Consider the following 16,945-nt stretch of genomic DNA (forward strand, 5'->3'; position numbering starts at 1 on the left):
ATGCGATTTTTCACACTTAAATGTAATAGAAATCAAGTATATCATCTGAAAATGACTCTGAGTCATGACTGTCTACAATGGGTGTAACACCCGAGTCCCGCTGTCTGTGATGTTTTCCGAGTTTTCCGAGTCATTGTTTATAGTGCCGGGACGACGGCTGACTCCTCCCCTCGCAAATAAAAGTTGTTTAATTGAGGGACTAGAGAAAAGAAGAATAACATACTGTACTCACTGCTTAACTGAGTTTCACGCTCATTTCAGGTAAATTTACATGCAGTGTGAAGATACGAGCACAATAAAGATCGCTAGCATTAGCATGCTAACACAACAATGCACCGCAAGTTGTTTTAGTTTCATGCTGGTGCAAAAAATCGCATATAAAGCCTTTAATCTTATCGGCCTATGGTGCTACCCTAAAATCCTTAACTATGAATGGTTGTTGGCCTTTCCAGAGGCGGGACTTATGATGAAATCCGCTATTCAGGCTGTGTTGCAATGAGCAGCTCGTAGTTTTCAGCGTGCAGATGTTTATTTGAAATATTTAAAATCCTTTAAATCGTGACTTTGGACTACCATTTTTTTTCTTTGAGTCCTTGAAGAATGACGAATATGTTGCCTTTATCTTGTGTTACTGAGAAGTGGATGAGTCAGTGCAGACAGAAGGGGGAAATGAATGGTCCTTATTCATGTTTGTGCACACAAACTTCAGGCCACCCCTGCACAAGTCAGAGCCCCAGTTGCCCCCCCCCCCCCCCCCCCCAAAAAAAAAGGTCTGGACACACCCCTGCTCTGCTGTATGTCTACACAAGGATGACTGAGTGCTGTGATGTGGTTAGAGTGACAATAACACAGTTGATTCTGTTTGATTCTTATCTGTTATTTATGTATTAAAAGATGACAAAGATTAGATGTTATGTATGGAAGAACAAACGGGACATTATCTGCAGTTTTGTGCTCGAAGTTGATCTCTAATCTAAACACAGAAGCAGACACAGAAAGGATCTGTTGAATCGATCAATCTTTATGGATCAGTTTCACTTTAATGTCCCTGTGCAGTAAATAATTCACAGTTTGGAGCCTACAGAAAGCTCCGTCAGTAAGTTGCACAGATTGACGTTTTGGTTGCTGTTATGAGTGTGAAGAATTATTCATGAGTTCAAGTATTTGACATTCCTAAGAGGAACAGAGTACGCCATAAATATTTATGTTTCCAATGCAAGCACTCCTGAACATTGACAGTGAGGCCAAACTGAAGTTGCAAGTTGACATAACACCCGCATCAATGCATGAGATAAATGACTTTATATTTGTTTAGTTTAGTTTATTAGTTTATTTGAATCAGGGACAGAGTACATAAAAACATCTCAGAAGAAGAAAGATGCTTTATACCGGATTTAGCTAACAAGCTAATTTCCATCTGCAGAAATTGGCAACAGTGGTGGTAAAGGTCACATATGATGTCAAATCTCAAATCCACTTCACCATGTTCCTCTAACACTAATATATGTCTCTTGTCTGTCTACAAACCCCCCAATGATGAGAAAAGTCCATCCTTTTCCCTGCTCCATTTTTTTTAAAATGTGTGCTCAAACAGGCCGTTTGGAGATTTTCCCTTCATGACATCACAAAGGGCAGTAGCCCCTCCCCCAGGTGGGTGACACTCCCACAGCTAGGTGTTTGTTCTGCCTTCTCACCGTGAACAATAAGAGCAATCTTCACTCTGGAAGGACTTTTCCTAAAGGTGAGTTTTCAGTGACCTAAAACGCCTTTTGTATACGAAAGGTCAAAACGCACAAAGGAAGATACTTTTTCTAAAATACCCGCCTACGTGTGGACGACGCCTGAATCTCCCGGGCCGCTCACCGCCAGCCTTTTGTTTGGACTGTTTGTTGACATGAATCCTCAAAGTCTGCATCCAGGTCTTTTTTTTATGTCAAAACTCTGAATGTGACACGATTCACTCAAATTGAACTGAATTACAAAACTTTGCATCGAGTGAATTCTAGCCATTGGATCAAACGCTGAGAGTTTACAAAGCTGTCGAGTCTCCCTGGACTTGATCTTGTTTAAAATTTGTGGGTTTTTCACAGCTTCCCTGAGGCGTGTTGGTCTTATTAAAATAGTTTGACGAGATAAAACGTCTACATTCTCCTGATCTGAACTACATGACGCGCTGCTATCTGACATGCGATAAAGCCGAGAAGCTTTAGACCCGGCCTTTGTTTGGATGGCCGGCAGCTCTCTGCGTGGTGTTGAATCAGAGCCTTATCAAACCACAGAGTGTAAAAAGCCGAGCTCTGGTCTCCAGTAACACAGCCTGGCAGGCAACTTTCCATTGATTGAGAGCGCAGAGTGCCTTTGAATGCTATGAAAGAGCTTTTAGTGTGCTCATGGGAGGTGCCCTGCCCTGATAGATTGTGTTTATGTGCGAGTGTAGTCGCCTCCAGCACTCACAACACATGTTCCTCTTTCATCAACTCCACTTCTAGCTACTCTCTGTGTGGACGTCTTTCTTTGAAACACTTGCTGTATGGCTGTATGTGAGGCTGCGGACAGGACAAAAAGAACACCTCATGTTGACTTCTCTGAACAGAGGATTGATTGGAGATCACAACATCCACACGTTTTATCCACCTTTCACCTCCGACAACCAATATCCTCTCTTTACCACGCACTGCCTGATTACTGATTTACTTAGTTTTATTCCAGGATTTCGATTTGGTCAAAATGGAATTGGAAAGAAAATGAAAGAATGGTTTGATATACATAAATGATCACTGAATCTTGAAAAAACAAACTTCATGGTGCCAGGTCGGACTGGGAATGCCAAATAAAGATCGACTTAGCTCATGGCAAGTCGTAGCTGTTGGTGCAATCGGCCCCTGGACACTGGCTAACTTGCAGAACTATATTTATCAGGGGGCGTCGGTAGCCTAGCGGTTAGTGTGTGGGCCCACAGACTGTGAATATGAATGTTTGAAGCCTGAGTGACGTCGCCCGTCTGTTCCTGCAGGGGGCGCTGGAGTCCCATCAATGGCAGTCTCCATGCTGGAAATGCTGTCTCAGCCTAACTTTGAGTCAACCTAACGACAGGCTGAGAGCTGGAGCTGAGGCGGGATTTAAACCTCCTGACAAACCGTTACACCGCGCCCGCCTGTCAATCAGGTCAGCTACGCGCCTTACTATGGAGAACACGTATCGTTTTCAAAATTAAACCGCAGGCGTTTCGAAAAAATTCGACCCCGTACAGTGTGTGCCACTGATGACAATAACTAATCAGACCTATTTTGTTTTTTGAACAGAGGCCTGTAGTCCTCCAAGCGGGCGGCCCGGGTTTAAATCCGGTCTGTTGCTCTTTTCCCTCATGTCATTCCCCACTCTCTCTCTCTCTCTCTCTCTCTCTCCCCAATTTCTCACTACACACTGTCCTATCTCTAAATCTATCTCTCGCCCCTGTAAGTAAGTCAGTTCACATTTGTTTTTTTAGATATTTGAACCAGTTGAGGGAGATGGCAGTAGGCCTATCTGTGTGTCTGAAGGTCTTTGTCTGCTAAAACTAAACATTTCCTGGTTGCGGTTGACAGATCTTTACTTTTGATGGATTTTGTTGTTTCCTTGGGAGTAATATTTTAAATAAAATAACCTAGACCAGCTCTTTAAACAAGATTTCTTGGGATAGCGTTTATGATGGTTTTGCGCTTGTAAATAAATATCAAACGCCTGATATTTCGGTCCGGATCAAGCAGCTGACCAACACACACACCAACATTGCCAAACCTTAAGCTTATGTAGCTAAAAATATTCTCTGTGTACCTTCCCATCCTCCCACTACCTGCTATCCACAGTCCAGATTAGGCCAGGAGCCCGGTATGATGATGCTGATCCATTTACCAGGAACAATTGAGGCTTTGGAAGTGTCTCATCACCTTGGAAACGCTCCATCCCCAATATGCACGGCTCCTTATCCGTCTTATCCAGTGCTGCTCATTGAGCTGCCATGGGTTAACAGTAAGACGTGGACTGAGTGTACAAAAATGAAACGGACATCATAGACATCAGACAAAATCAATGCCAACACAGGAACGCATGGAGAAGAGTGCTCACGCATGGTCCTTCAACATGCATTAACCTGTATGAGCATTTGCTGCTTCCGAGTAAATTATTGATCCAGATGCACGATGAGGCAGCTCAGGCATAATGTGGTTTCAGACTCTTCAGACTATAGCAAGAACTCATAACACACACTTTCACACCCACACACAGGCATCCAACATCTACTTTCTACTGTAGTTTAAAGGAGTGAAAAACACTCTGTTCTAGCTGCAACTATATGGCTGAGGAATATGGGTCATGCTGCCAGGAAGGGAACAGCACAAATCTTTCACTTGATTTGGCCAACACGCTGTGTTCGCACAGAGCTAATCACCATGGTGAGGCCTTGCTCCTAAAACTCTGTTGCATAACTGATTTCAAACGCACTCACACACGCACGCACGCACGCACGCACGCACGCACGCACACACACACGCACACACACACACACACACACACACACACACACACACCACCCACATACCATGACTTATTGCAGAATTTCAGGACAGATCTTTTGTTTCTTACATTAAGCACGGCTGCCCTCTAGTGGTATGATACCATTACTACAATGACAGTCAAGTATGCGTGTGTATATGTGTATGTATATATATATATATATATATATATATATATATATATATATATATATATATATATATATATATATAAATACATCCTTTTTTAGAAAAGTAGAACATTGACCAAATCAAAAGCAGACAAAGGAAAAGAAGACATGAATAGAAAAGGCAAAACAATGGACACCCACCTTTCCCACAGAGGGAATGGGGCAAACAAATATTTAGAAATAACCAAAGAACAAGAAGAAGACACAGGAAAAAGGGGGCTTCAACTACAAAATAAGATACATGAAAAAGTTATCTCAGACAATACGTAAAACAAAGTCAGTTATCAGGTAATTTGGTGTAATTATAACAAGAAAAATCGTGAATTAATCAGGTGCATTTTTGACCCTGTTACATTTACAGATATTGCTGGATTCCAGTAAATTCTGGAAATTGTGATATTTGTAAATAATATATGTGGGCAGGTCAAAGCACCGGTTGCAGATTAACTTGATTGGCTGATGATGAGAGAGCGCTGCTTGCTCACCGAGCTAACATAGTCTGCGGTGACGGAAGTTTCCGGTCACCACTTGAACGCAGCACCTCAAATCATCAGGTTAACGAACATCACTTTGTGGTCTAATAATTAATAATATTAAATATTTTCTCTTTAATGTAAAGGCGGTGAAAATGGCCTCGCATCCGCAGCAGGTAATCATTGTTTGAATATTATTTAAATATTAATTATTATAAAGGGTCCAATGGCGATTTATGCGTTGACGTCGGTGACGTCGTCGTGAACAACCGTCAACACGTTTGTTTGGTCCTGTTTTTCCCAGACGCTGTGGTCCAGTCCCTGGTCCTGCTGGCACCTTCCTCTGCCCTTTGAGGTGACCCTTCTCCGGCCACAGCTCTCGGCTAATGACCACGCAGGGTCGTCGTTTCCTCCCCGGCTGAGTCCATATTCTTTCAAAACAGTGATAGAGAGTGCGAGTAAGTTTTTTCAATTTTCAATTTATTTTGTATAGCGTCAACTCATAACAAGTGTTATCTCAAGACACTTAACAAAAAGCAGGTAAAAGACCTTACTTATTGCTATGTTACAAAGATCCGGCCTGTCCATCATGAGCACTTTAGCAAAGCAGCAAAAGTTACAGTGGTTGTTCTGCCGCCTAAAACACTGCTGATGAAAACAATGTCTGTAAAAAGTTATATACGTCGTAAAGTACGTCGTGTTAATATTGTTAGGGCTGTCAGCATTAAAGAGGACATATTATTCCCCTTTTTCAAACAATGTAGTGCACAATATGGCAATATGTCTCAGCTACTACAGGAGGGTTGGTTAGGCTGACTACATAAACCAAAGGAAAACTGTAACATTAATAAATCCAATGATTGTGTCTTTATCAACAGAAGAGAACAAGAGATTCTTTCTGGAGAGGTACACACACACACACACACACACACACACACACACACACACACACACACACACATTCTCTCTTGATGTTTAAAATGACCTTCAATATGAATAACAACAAGCTGTTGTCCCGTGTGCTCCAGGTCTATATTTGATTTGGTGGACGCTCATCGATACCTCTCTCTGACTGACCAGAAGCTGCTGGGCTGGTATCTGGGTCTGTCTCAGGAGGACAGGAAGCTCATACAAGGTTCGCTTCAGTACGGACACTCGGGTCACAACACCTGCTGCGAACATGTTTGAGTGTCTCAGCCCGACCTAACCTGTTTAGACCGTCGTCAGTATTTGTTTAATTGTTAAGGTGATGTTGTGACGCACTGACCAGTAGGCTTCCCACCGCCCCTGATGACTCTTCTCATTCGTGTTGTCTGTTCAATAGAATCGTTTTCCTTTCTTTCTGGTAGATGAAGGCGGCTTTCACCAGTTCCTGCAGAGACATCCTGCTCTACAACTGTCCAGCCATCATGTTTATGTGAAGTGTGAGTCTGTTCAGCTTCTTTAATCTTCTGATAGAGGAGACCGATCACACACTGACTGTTTTTAATTACCCACACTGCAGATGACATCAGATCGGGCAGACGTGTGAAGTCAACCAAAAGGCACGCGTAAGTCTCACATGAGGCGCAGTGAATTAATGACACGGCGTTTAGTTTTATTGTTACAACCTTCTTTTTTTTTTTCTTTTGAATCCAGAGAATCAGGAAGGGAGTGCACATGTGGTAAGGAGCAGATCTCACACTTTGACTTTTAACATTTGATTTAAACCATAACTTTATCCTGAGCTAAACGTCTCCGTCTGTCTGCTGCTCTTCAAGAAATGACACAGCAAGAGTGGAAAATGCTTCCCAGCAGTGCTAAAGACACCTTTAGTCTGTTAAATTGCAGCAGCAACAGAGATGGATCCCAAAAACCTTCCCATGAGCAGCTGGCTCATCTTCAAGGTGGCTTCCAGACGGCCTTCGACAGCCCCCTCACTCAGGAACTGAAGCATCAGAAGGCCCACACAGTCACTGTGAGTAGTTTCTATATTATACACGTCAAGCCTCAGGTAAGTCATTGAGCTTTATTCTTATGGGGCGGACGATGGATTTGTTTTTAAGGTTCCACCTCTGTACCAGCTGAGTGAAGACAAAACATGTCCGATGGCTAAGAGTAGCAGTGTAGCTGTACGCAAAGACCCAGCAGCCCTGGCCAGCTTCTCAGTGGACGTGGAGCTGGAACGATGCAAACAGGTGGGGAAGGAGGAGCTCAGGAGCCACACTGCAAAGACTCAAGACCAGACTACAAGCTCCTCATACTCTGAAGTTGAGACGTTACAGTGAGTAATCATCGTGTGCCTGATCGTACTGTGTATATCTGGCAGTTTGAACTCTAAAGCTATGGAGGGTGATTTAGTCTTCCCTCCATGGCCGCCACAGGCCTTTTTATTAAGCCGTCCAATCATTTTCAGACTTGTTTGGATCTCGACTGTCGAATAGCTCGAGGAGGGAAGAGAGAAGTTGGGTTTTTTTGCGATAAATTCTGACTCGTACTGCACCAGCGGTGAGGCAGAACGTGTTCATGTCTTTTTGTTGAATGTTTTTTGGACATCAGTGGTTTGCAAAGTGAAGAAGAACTTGCGTCTGGTTCAAACTAGAGGTGCACTGAATGACTGGCTGCTGATTTTCATCCTTTCTGGGTGTGTGCAGATACCAGATTAACACAGATGTTGCATGCCATGTGCACAGCCATACAGACACTAACAGCACAGTCTGACACACACACACACACACACACAAGCTATCATGTTAGCAGTGTTGATGCCCATCCCCGGAGGTGAAAATCATGGACCTACTGGAGGATAAACTAAGGCTGCTTCCCGGTGAATGCATGTCATATCAATCTAAGCACAGCGTTTCATGTTACAGGTCTGAGTGGCCGACGATTGATGACCAGTCTTCTATATACTTCAGCTATGACCCTATCCAGTTGGATACAGCAGAGCTCAGTGACGGCAGCAGTAAAGAGCGCTCTGTGGACGACAGCAAAGCGAGCTCGAGCTGTGAGGATTCCGGTGAAAACTTCCACAGCATCATGGAGGACGATCAGAGCATCCTCGCCTGTCTGCCCCTTGAAGAGGTGACAGCAGGAGCAGGCGTCGGTGACTCCTCGCCGTCTGACCCGTCTGCCGGGAAGACGATCACTGCAGAGAAGTCCACCTCCCCTCTGCCACGCCTCGCTACCTGTGATGTCATGGTGGGGACTGAGCAGGCAGCGTGCACGCCAGCTTTCACCCAAACTGAGGAGCCACAGACCTCTGACAAACACATCATCACTGAGGTCCACATGGCAGATCTGGACTATCTAGCTGAGGTAACACTGAAACCAAAGAGACATCTTTTGTAGAAGCCTCAGCAAAATATGACATCAGCTTTCCATTTTTAACCTCTCAGGTATTTATCAAACTCAAGACAGCCGAAGAGAAAAGGAGAGAGCAGAAAGAGGAAGAGAAAATGAAAAGGTAAAGTTCCACACAGTCCTCCTTTTTAGACGTTCTGCTGTTGAACTTTCATCTGTAATTATCTTATCAATCTGTTTTGGGCAGTTCTGCGTGTTTAACGAGGAAGGAATGCGAGTGTGTGGAGCGTGCTCAGCAGGCCGAGCTGTGCCTCCTGGCTCTGCAGTACAGCATGTGTAGACAGCACACCTGGAGACTGTACTGCATGTCTGCTGACAGGGACCAGCTCGCCACACTGTAAGGAGACGCCATTGATCCGAGTGTACCTGTGTTCACCTTCACTCTTCCACTTGGACACTTCATTAGTACTTTAATAATCCCCCTCTGCAGTGCAGGTAGTCCACCTGCAGACATTGTGAATGTCCTGCAAAAACTGGAATCTGACTTCAACCAGATGAGGGATCAGATCGTAGCAGGGGTTCCTCTGGCTCAACTAAAGCCTCTGTCTGTGGACTGTGAGAAATTAACCACAGGAGCAAGTTACATCCCTGCGCAGGTACGACTCGCACTACTAACCCTACAATGTCTGAAAACCTCAAACTGTGCAGTAAGTGTTAGTCCTTCATTTCCCCGTTTAGATGTTTGGTGATCTGCTGGGAAATGTTCCTGTCAGGTAGGTCATCTTATTTATAATCGTGTAGTTCACGCTCAGCCCTGGTGGTAAACTGTACCGACACAGGGATGTTTTCTGATCCACAGCAGCTCCCAGAAGACACGAAAACCAGAACCATCCGGGGAAGAGAAAAGAAGTCCTGAGAGTCAAAGCAGACCCGGCGGTCAGGTATGCTCCAGAGCGAGACAATAGAGCTGCAGTGATAAACATCAAGTAGATCCATTTTCAACAGTTTTAATAATCGATACATTAGTGAGTAGGGCTGGGCAGTTAATGGAGTAATCATTTAAGTTACAATTGTGTCCTCTCACGATCATGAAAACAAGATGAAACGATGAAAGTTGCGCTCGTTTTGTCAACAGGTTCAGTCATCGATGAGTATTCGTGTTTAATAATCGGGATCTCGATATCAATCAAAATAATCGTGAAAATTATTCTTCACTAAATGGAGCAGCCCTATTATTTAGTCTTATTTTTATTTATTTTTATACGATATATATTTTGGTCTTTTTATGCTTTAGTTAGAGACTCTGGATAGAGTCAGAAATCAGGGAGCGAGAGAGAGTGGAGAATGATATAAGGGGAAGGAGCCACAGGTTGGACTTGAACCCGGGGCTGCATACTTCAATGGCTGCAGCCTCTGTACATGACCGCGCGAACTAGCCACTAGCGCCCCATTTAGTCGGAAGTGTCAAACATCAGCTGATTCCAGCTTTGCAACTTTTCTTGTCATGTGATAGTTAATACATATTTGACTGGAAGTTGGACACTTTTATTGGAGCTAATTCATGGCTTTCAGTGACATCACTAGCGCGGAGAGCTGGAGGTAGCTAGTTAGCGTTGGCTAGCGATAGTATCAGCTGTCAATCTTAGTGTTCTGGGGGTAATTTGAGTTAATGGCAGGAATATTTAGATTTAGTCAACATATTATAATTGATGTCAGGATGAGGAGAAGTCCGATGTTTCCCATCACAGGGGCCGCGAGTCCAACTGCTATAATCCACAAAAGTCCTCCTTTCTGTTTGTTTTTTTTCTCGGATTAAATTCTGTAGAAGCAAAACTCGGGCTCGTCTCCTCGTTGGTTAGTGTATCATATTAAACAACACCTGTATTTAATTTCAAAATTAAAAGAGATAAAAACAGTTAGGGGGACACTATGACCAGTAACTTCTCAGTAGCGTACAGTGGTGGAGAGCCTTTCTTGCCCTCCAGGTGGGCAGTTCCAGAAGAGTGTGACGTCACGCAAAAATAGAATTTTGAAGTTTCATGTAATCCTCGTCAGTGTCCACAGCCCTCGTATTTGACTCTTTTCTTTCAGACGGAGGAAAAAGAGATGAAGACCGAACGACGTAAAGCCAAAAGAGCTGTGACTCTGCTCCTCCAGGAGAGAAACGGCATCCACAATGAACTCAAGCCAGACGAGAAGCAGACAGGTGAGCAGAAAACAGAAACCCCTCTTCATATTATTACATCATTAACTTGTTAGAGTCCGAACAATAGAAGAGCTCTTTTTGTGAATAAGTTTCCTGCAAAGAGCTCAACAGCAGCGAGGCGTGGTACGACGCTGAAGAAGATCTGTGTGCTGCAGCAGCTGATGGGATGGCAGAGGACCCGACAGAGGACCCGGCAGGGGACCCGGCAGGGGACCCGGCAGGGGATCCGGCAGAGGTCATAAAAAACATCACAAGTGGTGAGTAAGGGTCTCAAAATGTTTTTAATACCAGGTGAACCAGACGATACAATCTGTTATTTTAATGATAAATACTGAAAAGACCAGAAGCTAAAACTTCAGATCTTCAGTTGTGTTTGTAACGGATGGTTGTGTCCGTGTGATAGATGTGTTTGACAACGTCAGCATTATTACACTTTCGATGTTTAGACATAGTGCAGGATAGAGGCTGACATTTTTTGGGGATGTGTCGGGATTCCCGGGGTAGGGAGGGTATTTCACTACTAATCATCAAGGATGGGACGAGAATCAAGATCACAATAGATCAGTTTTATCTGCACACACAAAGAAATGAATAAAGGCTGTTATTTCTATCAGCTCTGGGGTCTGTTTGCTGGTTAAATGACGACACAATCATGTGCAGCTGCCACGTTACTCAAACAACAATTCTGAGAAAGCACGTAGAAGTGATGAGGGAAAGGCATATCTGCAGCGCAAAGCTAAAAACAACGAGCCGGCTGTTCAACTGACAGAGCTCTTTAAAAAAAAAAAAAAAAACAGGAACAGGATGAGACCAGAGTCAGGATGAGACCAGAGTCAGGATGAGACCAGAGTCTCTATTTTTTTTTTGGATTGGGATGGTAGTTAAAAACCAGAATAAACAGGAGTGCAGATGGCCCAATGGTTCAAATCCGACCTCAGCCCTTTGCTGCACATCGCCCCCCCCGCTCTCTCTTCTCCATGTTTCCTTTCTCTCTCGTGCTGTCAGGTCTAATAAAGGAAAAAAGGCCCAAGCATATATTTTAACAAACAAGAACAGAATGAACCCAACATTGGGTGCATAGGACTTCTGTTTTAGTTACCATGGTGTCCAAACACATATCAGTATTATTTGTTTATACTAGTATCAAAATTCTGGTGTCAGGACCACCCTAGAAGAGTTCAAGGAAAGTAGCTTGAGCACTTTGACCTCCAGAGGTAGAGCTTTGAATACATTTGGCATCATCTTTGTATTGTTTTTTTTTTGTTTTTTTTACCCACAGAGTTATCTTCAGAGGAGGGCAAGAAGTCTGTCCTGTTTGTTTCCAACCTGCCCAGTAACGTGACAGAAGTGAGTTTATCATGTTGTACCGGTATGTGTTGGTTACAGCCAGCAGAGGGCAGTAGAGAGTGAAACTAAAAGTTTGTCTCCTCCAGCATGATGTGATGATGCAGTTTGAAAAATACCAAGCATCAGAAGTCAGCGTGTCTGCTTTGAAGAACGGTGCGAGGTGAGCTGATGGTAACACTCAGATTCATGTTTGGTTTTCGTCTCGTTGTCTAAGCTGCTCTAAATATTAAAAAATGTGGAACCTTCTTGTTCTCTCCTCCCCATATGTCCAACTCTTTCAATATCCGTGTAACAGCAAGCCTGTATGTCTGGCTTCTGTTCTAGTGTTGCCATAGTGATGATAAGTGGAGCCCAGTGTGCCGAGGCTGCAGTGAGAGAGCTGAACGGCCGCAGCGTGCAAGGCCACACTTTACATGTGGAGCACATCAACAGAACACCTGAAGGCCGGAGTCAGGCATCGCCCTCCATCGGTGGACCTGAGTCTCCAAGAACGTCCAACACTCAGTCCAACAAAACTGAGAGACAGGTGAGGAGGATCAGGACAGGTAGATCTGAACATTCTGTCACTTCAGACATGCTGTATGATCCACAAGGTCATGATTAATCAGTATGAAGAGTAGAAGATAAAAGGACTTCAGATAACTGGCACATGTTTTGGTAGAAAGCTTACTGACTGTTTTCAGAATTAAAGACGTCAGCTGCAGCTACCTGATAAAGGTCACAATCTGAAACACTCTGACAGCATGTGTTTTAAAACGCTTAAACAAAATCTTCAGTCACAGTTTGAACCCAAGGAGAGAGCGAGAGAGAGAGCAGCAGCAGCAGCAGAGGGGATACATTCAAATTCACATGTTGGTTTACCTGGATTATCAAACATTGAGCTTCTAGTTTCTAGTTTTAAAGGTTGTGTCTCTTGGAGGCTGAGGAGGAGCAGAGGGTTTCACCGCCTGTTCAGCCTCTTCAGCCGGGGCCTGCGATGAATTACACCCCTCTGAAAATGTACGCTGACTGGGATTTTTGTACTCCCACTTTTGTTTTCCACCAGTGGAAATAGAGGACGACTGACCTGTTGGCAGCAGACTTTCAACACGACACAGACCCTCAGTCCTTCCTTTTTAAGTGTGTCTGCCTTTTAAGATAAACATAGAACTGCTCTGGTTGGATCGATCCACCTGTATTGAATCATCTATCACCGTGTGCCGTCACAGTTTGGATTTCACACGAGCTCTGCTGCACATTAAATGTTTTATTGTCATATTTTAGTTTCTGTTTGTGGACAAAGGAAGATTTATCTTTTAATCTGAAGATTAAAATCTGTTCACAGATATTATTAGGCAGCACGGTCACAAACACTGCTTTTAGAATAACGCTCTTCACCGACTCATCAAACAAGTGAAGATTGAATTTCTGAGACTGTATTTTTTTTTTTTTATTTTTTTTTTACGTTTTGCTCGACTAGTTGAAATGAACTGAAGTCACATGCTACGGTTTAGTGTTGACTTTACACCTCTACCAAAGACAGAACTTGTATCTAGCTGGTGTAACAGACCACTTTAGTATTTTAAAGACGACAGGTTATTTCTAGATCATGAAATAATCATCATTCTTGAAAATCTGAACAACTTCATGAAGAAGAATGTGTTTCCTGTTCTCTCTCTAGCTGACCGCTCAGCCGCTGCTCAGCTCCCCCACCAAGACCAGGAAGGTGGTCTGCATCTCTCCCATCGCAAAGGGAACATGCGTACCCCAACACTACTGCACCATGGGCAGCTTCGACACCCTGATGGCAGAGCTGACGCAGCGGCACCCGGACGTCGGCAGGCAGAGGATTGTGGACTCTCTGCTGGAGCTGAAGGCCAAACACCAGGGCGTCCTAAGCGGTCTGCCTCTCAGGACCATCAGGGACATGACGTCCCAGGTTCTGACCAGGCCAGCCAGTCCAGAACAGTTCTAAGGACGCCGCTCTTTAGAGGCTTTTTTTTTGTGAGCAGTGATCTGTTTGAAGTTTTGTTGTTGCTATCACAGCTCCAGGTTTAAAAAAGAGGGGAGGGAGTGAACACGTTCTTGTTAAGCGTTTGGTCTAACAGACCATGTTTTGTGTTTTTTTTTTTTTTTTTGAGAATTCATCAGATTGTTAATTAATGCTGAAGAAGCTTTGATGATTGAGAGTCTTGCCAGATTTGGCAGTTACTTTAGTTCATGTATGCACACGTTAATGCATCTCTGTTTCTTTCTGAACAATAAAATAAGATGCACATTAAAATGTTTTCTTACCTTTTTATTGTTCTCCTCCTGAGCCCCTCCTCTCTTTGCTCCTCCTTTTTTATGTCACGTGCCTCCTCGTTTCCTCTCCTCTCCTCCTGCTCGCCATCTACCACGAGTATACGGTACATCCTAGACTTACTAGTGTTATTATATTTAACATTTCTTTTTAAAGATGACACGGAGGCACAGATGATTTATTCTGTTAGCTAGACTCATTTCTATTAGTGTTTCGTCATCTCCTCCAAACACACAGACTCCGAGTCCAGATCAGGATCAGGTTTTTATTGTGATGAACATTTACACATCTAAGGAATGTGACATATTGTGTTGGTGCAAAGAAATAAAGAACAAATAATAAGAAGCTAAGAAAAGTGGAAATGTGGAGAATAAAACTGAAACACATTTTGGAGAATAAAGGTTGAGTAAAAATGGCAAATGTCGAGAATAAAAGTGAACATTTTGAGAATTTAGGGTTGAGCTATAAAGATGAAATGTTTGGAATAAAATTTAAACACGACCATTGAAATCTCAATTTTATTCTTGTACTTGTATTTTAGTTTATTTCTCGACATTTAGTCTTAATTCTTGAAATACATAATGAAAAAATCCTCTTCCGTACTCCAAGCGAGGACATTTAAATTCTGCTCGGGTTTCTGTTGTAACACGTAACGACCTGTGGCTGCAGTTCCCCAGAGCCACCACTAGATGTCCTCAAAACCAGCGGATGTCAGTCTCTCCGCGGTGCCAAACGTTCAACAGAGCAGCGAAAGGGTTAATGTAATCCACAGGAGAAATGGGCGGAGATTCCAGCTGGGACACAAACCGGACAAACCGCCGGAGAAGCACGAATGTGGAGAAGAAAAAAATCACTGCTAGTGGTTGTGTGAAATCATCTGTGTATCTCTGGGCTCTCTTTGTTTCTTCGTCCAGCTCAACCTTTTGCCTCTGTTTGAGACCGAGGAGGTTTGTCTGAGGTCGATGGAGAAGTTGAGGAGTCGCTGTCAGATATGGGAGAAGTAGTCAGGACGTGGAGAGCTGAAGCTGCAGAGTCCGAGCTGAGAAACTTGAGTTGTGGAAGCGAATCAACAGGACTGCTCTCTCTCTGTTGCACGCTGTGAAACAATGGCAAACTGTCTGTGCCTGCACACGGATCCTCTGTTATAAACCGGGAATACGCGCGTTGCATGCGCTCACATGGAATAATAAACACACCTTCATCTTGCGTCTTTTTTTTTTTTTTGGCACAAATCAACAGGAATACTTCCGATGAGAGCGCTCATGGTTATGTTATAAGTCGGTGTCAGCTGTAGCAGAAGAAGTGCAACAGATCTGTCCCCCCCACCCCCCACGTCAGCGTTGATAAACACGCCGAGTGACACCATGTGCAGCCCGGGGACGTGGATGTGGAGAGCCGCTTTGTGCTGCGCGCTTCTGGAAACATTGCTGCACACTGCCAGAGGTAGGACAAAGCAGGCTTGTTGTGCTTTGAGCTAAATTCTGTATTCTCTGCATTCAGCCTTGTTTTTGCAGCAACAACATAGAGCCTTGTGTGTCGTGCAAACACGCACACACACACATGCGGGGTGGAGAAGTGGAGACACATGGAGGCGAGACAAACAGGTCAACGTTGGGTTGTTTCTGTTTCTGGGCAGGTTACAAAAGAAGAGAGCAAATCAACTCCTCCTGTCTTGAAATGGAGGAGTTTTATAATGTGACGATATCTAATTATTCCCTGCACACAGTCTCACAGGTGCCTAAAGCCTTTGTATCGAAATGATGTCATGCAAAACTGCAATTAATATGAAATCGTTGTGTGAAAACAGTAAAAGAAACACCTCTGCAGTGTCGTGCATATTATCATTAAATGCTGGCACTGTGTCAGATCTGGTATCTAGGTATCCCTGCTGCATGTGCATATGTTCAACATTATTTAAATGCACTGAGGAAGAGAAATGGTAGAAATATCCTGAATTATGATGTAATCCCGTGCAAAGCCTCAAACCAGAGCTCCAACCCTCAACGCAGAGCTTTAATTTAACCATTCAGGAACGTTGCCAACAAAGTGTTTAACCATTTGATCAAGGCGAGGGGCTGCACAGGTTGTTCTGCTTTTCTGTTGTGAGTCCTTCAGTAGAGATACATGCATGACGGTTGTTATTACTGTAACCACCCCTTTCTGTGATGGTTCCAACACTCACAGGTCTCAACATGTGTATGAGTGGCAGCGCTACATCCTGTGAAGAATGCCTCCTGATTCACCCCAGTTGCGCCTGGTGCGCACAAGAGGTAAAAAAAAAAAAAAACATACCTTCTGTGTCATTTTCAGGGATTTGCGATCAGCTGCGGTGTTTAGTTTTTCATAGAGGCGAAAAGTGTCTCTGAGCCTCATGTGTCATTATATTTAAAACCTTTCATCCCGCAGGACTTTGGAAGGGGTCGGACTCTGACATCGAGGTGCGATTTCAAACAGAACCTGCATAAGAGAGGCTGTGATCCGCTGTTCATAGAGTTCCCCAGCAGCAGCGTTTCTATCCTGCAGAACATGCCGCTGAGTGATAAGGGGTCCGGGGCGACCCAATACGATGTGGTCCAGATTATGCCCCAGAGCATCTCTCTCAGCCTGCGGCCCGGTAAGTTTTACACACAGTCAGA

General features: G+C 43.9%; 2 protein-coding genes across 2 annotated transcripts in view; both read left to right on the plus strand.

Moving 5' to 3' along the window:
* Positions 1–5,223: 5,223 nt before the first annotated feature.
* rbm44 (RNA binding motif protein 44) lies at positions 5,224–14,928 on the plus strand. Its single transcript, XM_065962055.1, has 21 exons — positions 5,224–5,369; positions 5,498–5,651; positions 6,072–6,099; positions 6,222–6,328; positions 6,543–6,617; positions 6,698–6,743; positions 6,832–6,857; positions 6,954–7,150; positions 7,239–7,456; positions 8,046–8,490; positions 8,571–8,638; positions 8,723–8,872; positions 8,966–9,131; positions 9,214–9,248; positions 9,335–9,416; positions 10,567–10,681; positions 10,771–10,938; positions 11,961–12,028; positions 12,115–12,188; positions 12,353–12,554; positions 13,689–14,928. The coding sequence occupies exons 1-21, from the start codon at positions 5,349–5,351 to the stop codon at positions 13,980–13,982; spliced, it is 2,739 nt and encodes a 912-aa protein (XP_065818127.1). The 5' UTR covers positions 5,224–5,348; the 3' UTR covers positions 13,983–14,928.
* A 202-nt stretch (positions 14,929–15,130) lies between these two features.
* itgb5 (integrin, beta 5) overlaps positions 15,131–16,945 on the plus strand; it is a 45,371-nt gene continuing 43,556 nt past the window's right edge. Inside the window, exons 1-3 of the mRNA XM_020637866.3 lie at positions 15,131–15,752; positions 16,494–16,579; positions 16,716–16,923. Coding sequence (XP_020493522.2) covers positions 15,674–15,752; positions 16,494–16,579; positions 16,716–16,923 — 373 coding nt within the window. The 5' untranslated portion in view covers positions 15,131–15,673. The remainder of the gene's footprint in view (positions 15,753–16,493; positions 16,580–16,715; positions 16,924–16,945) is intronic.

Source organism: Labrus bergylta, chromosome 13 (assembly GCF_963930695.1).
Source record: "Labrus bergylta chromosome 13, fLabBer1.1, whole genome shotgun sequence".
NCBI lineage: Eukaryota > Metazoa > Chordata > Actinopteri > Labriformes > Labridae > Labrus > Labrus bergylta.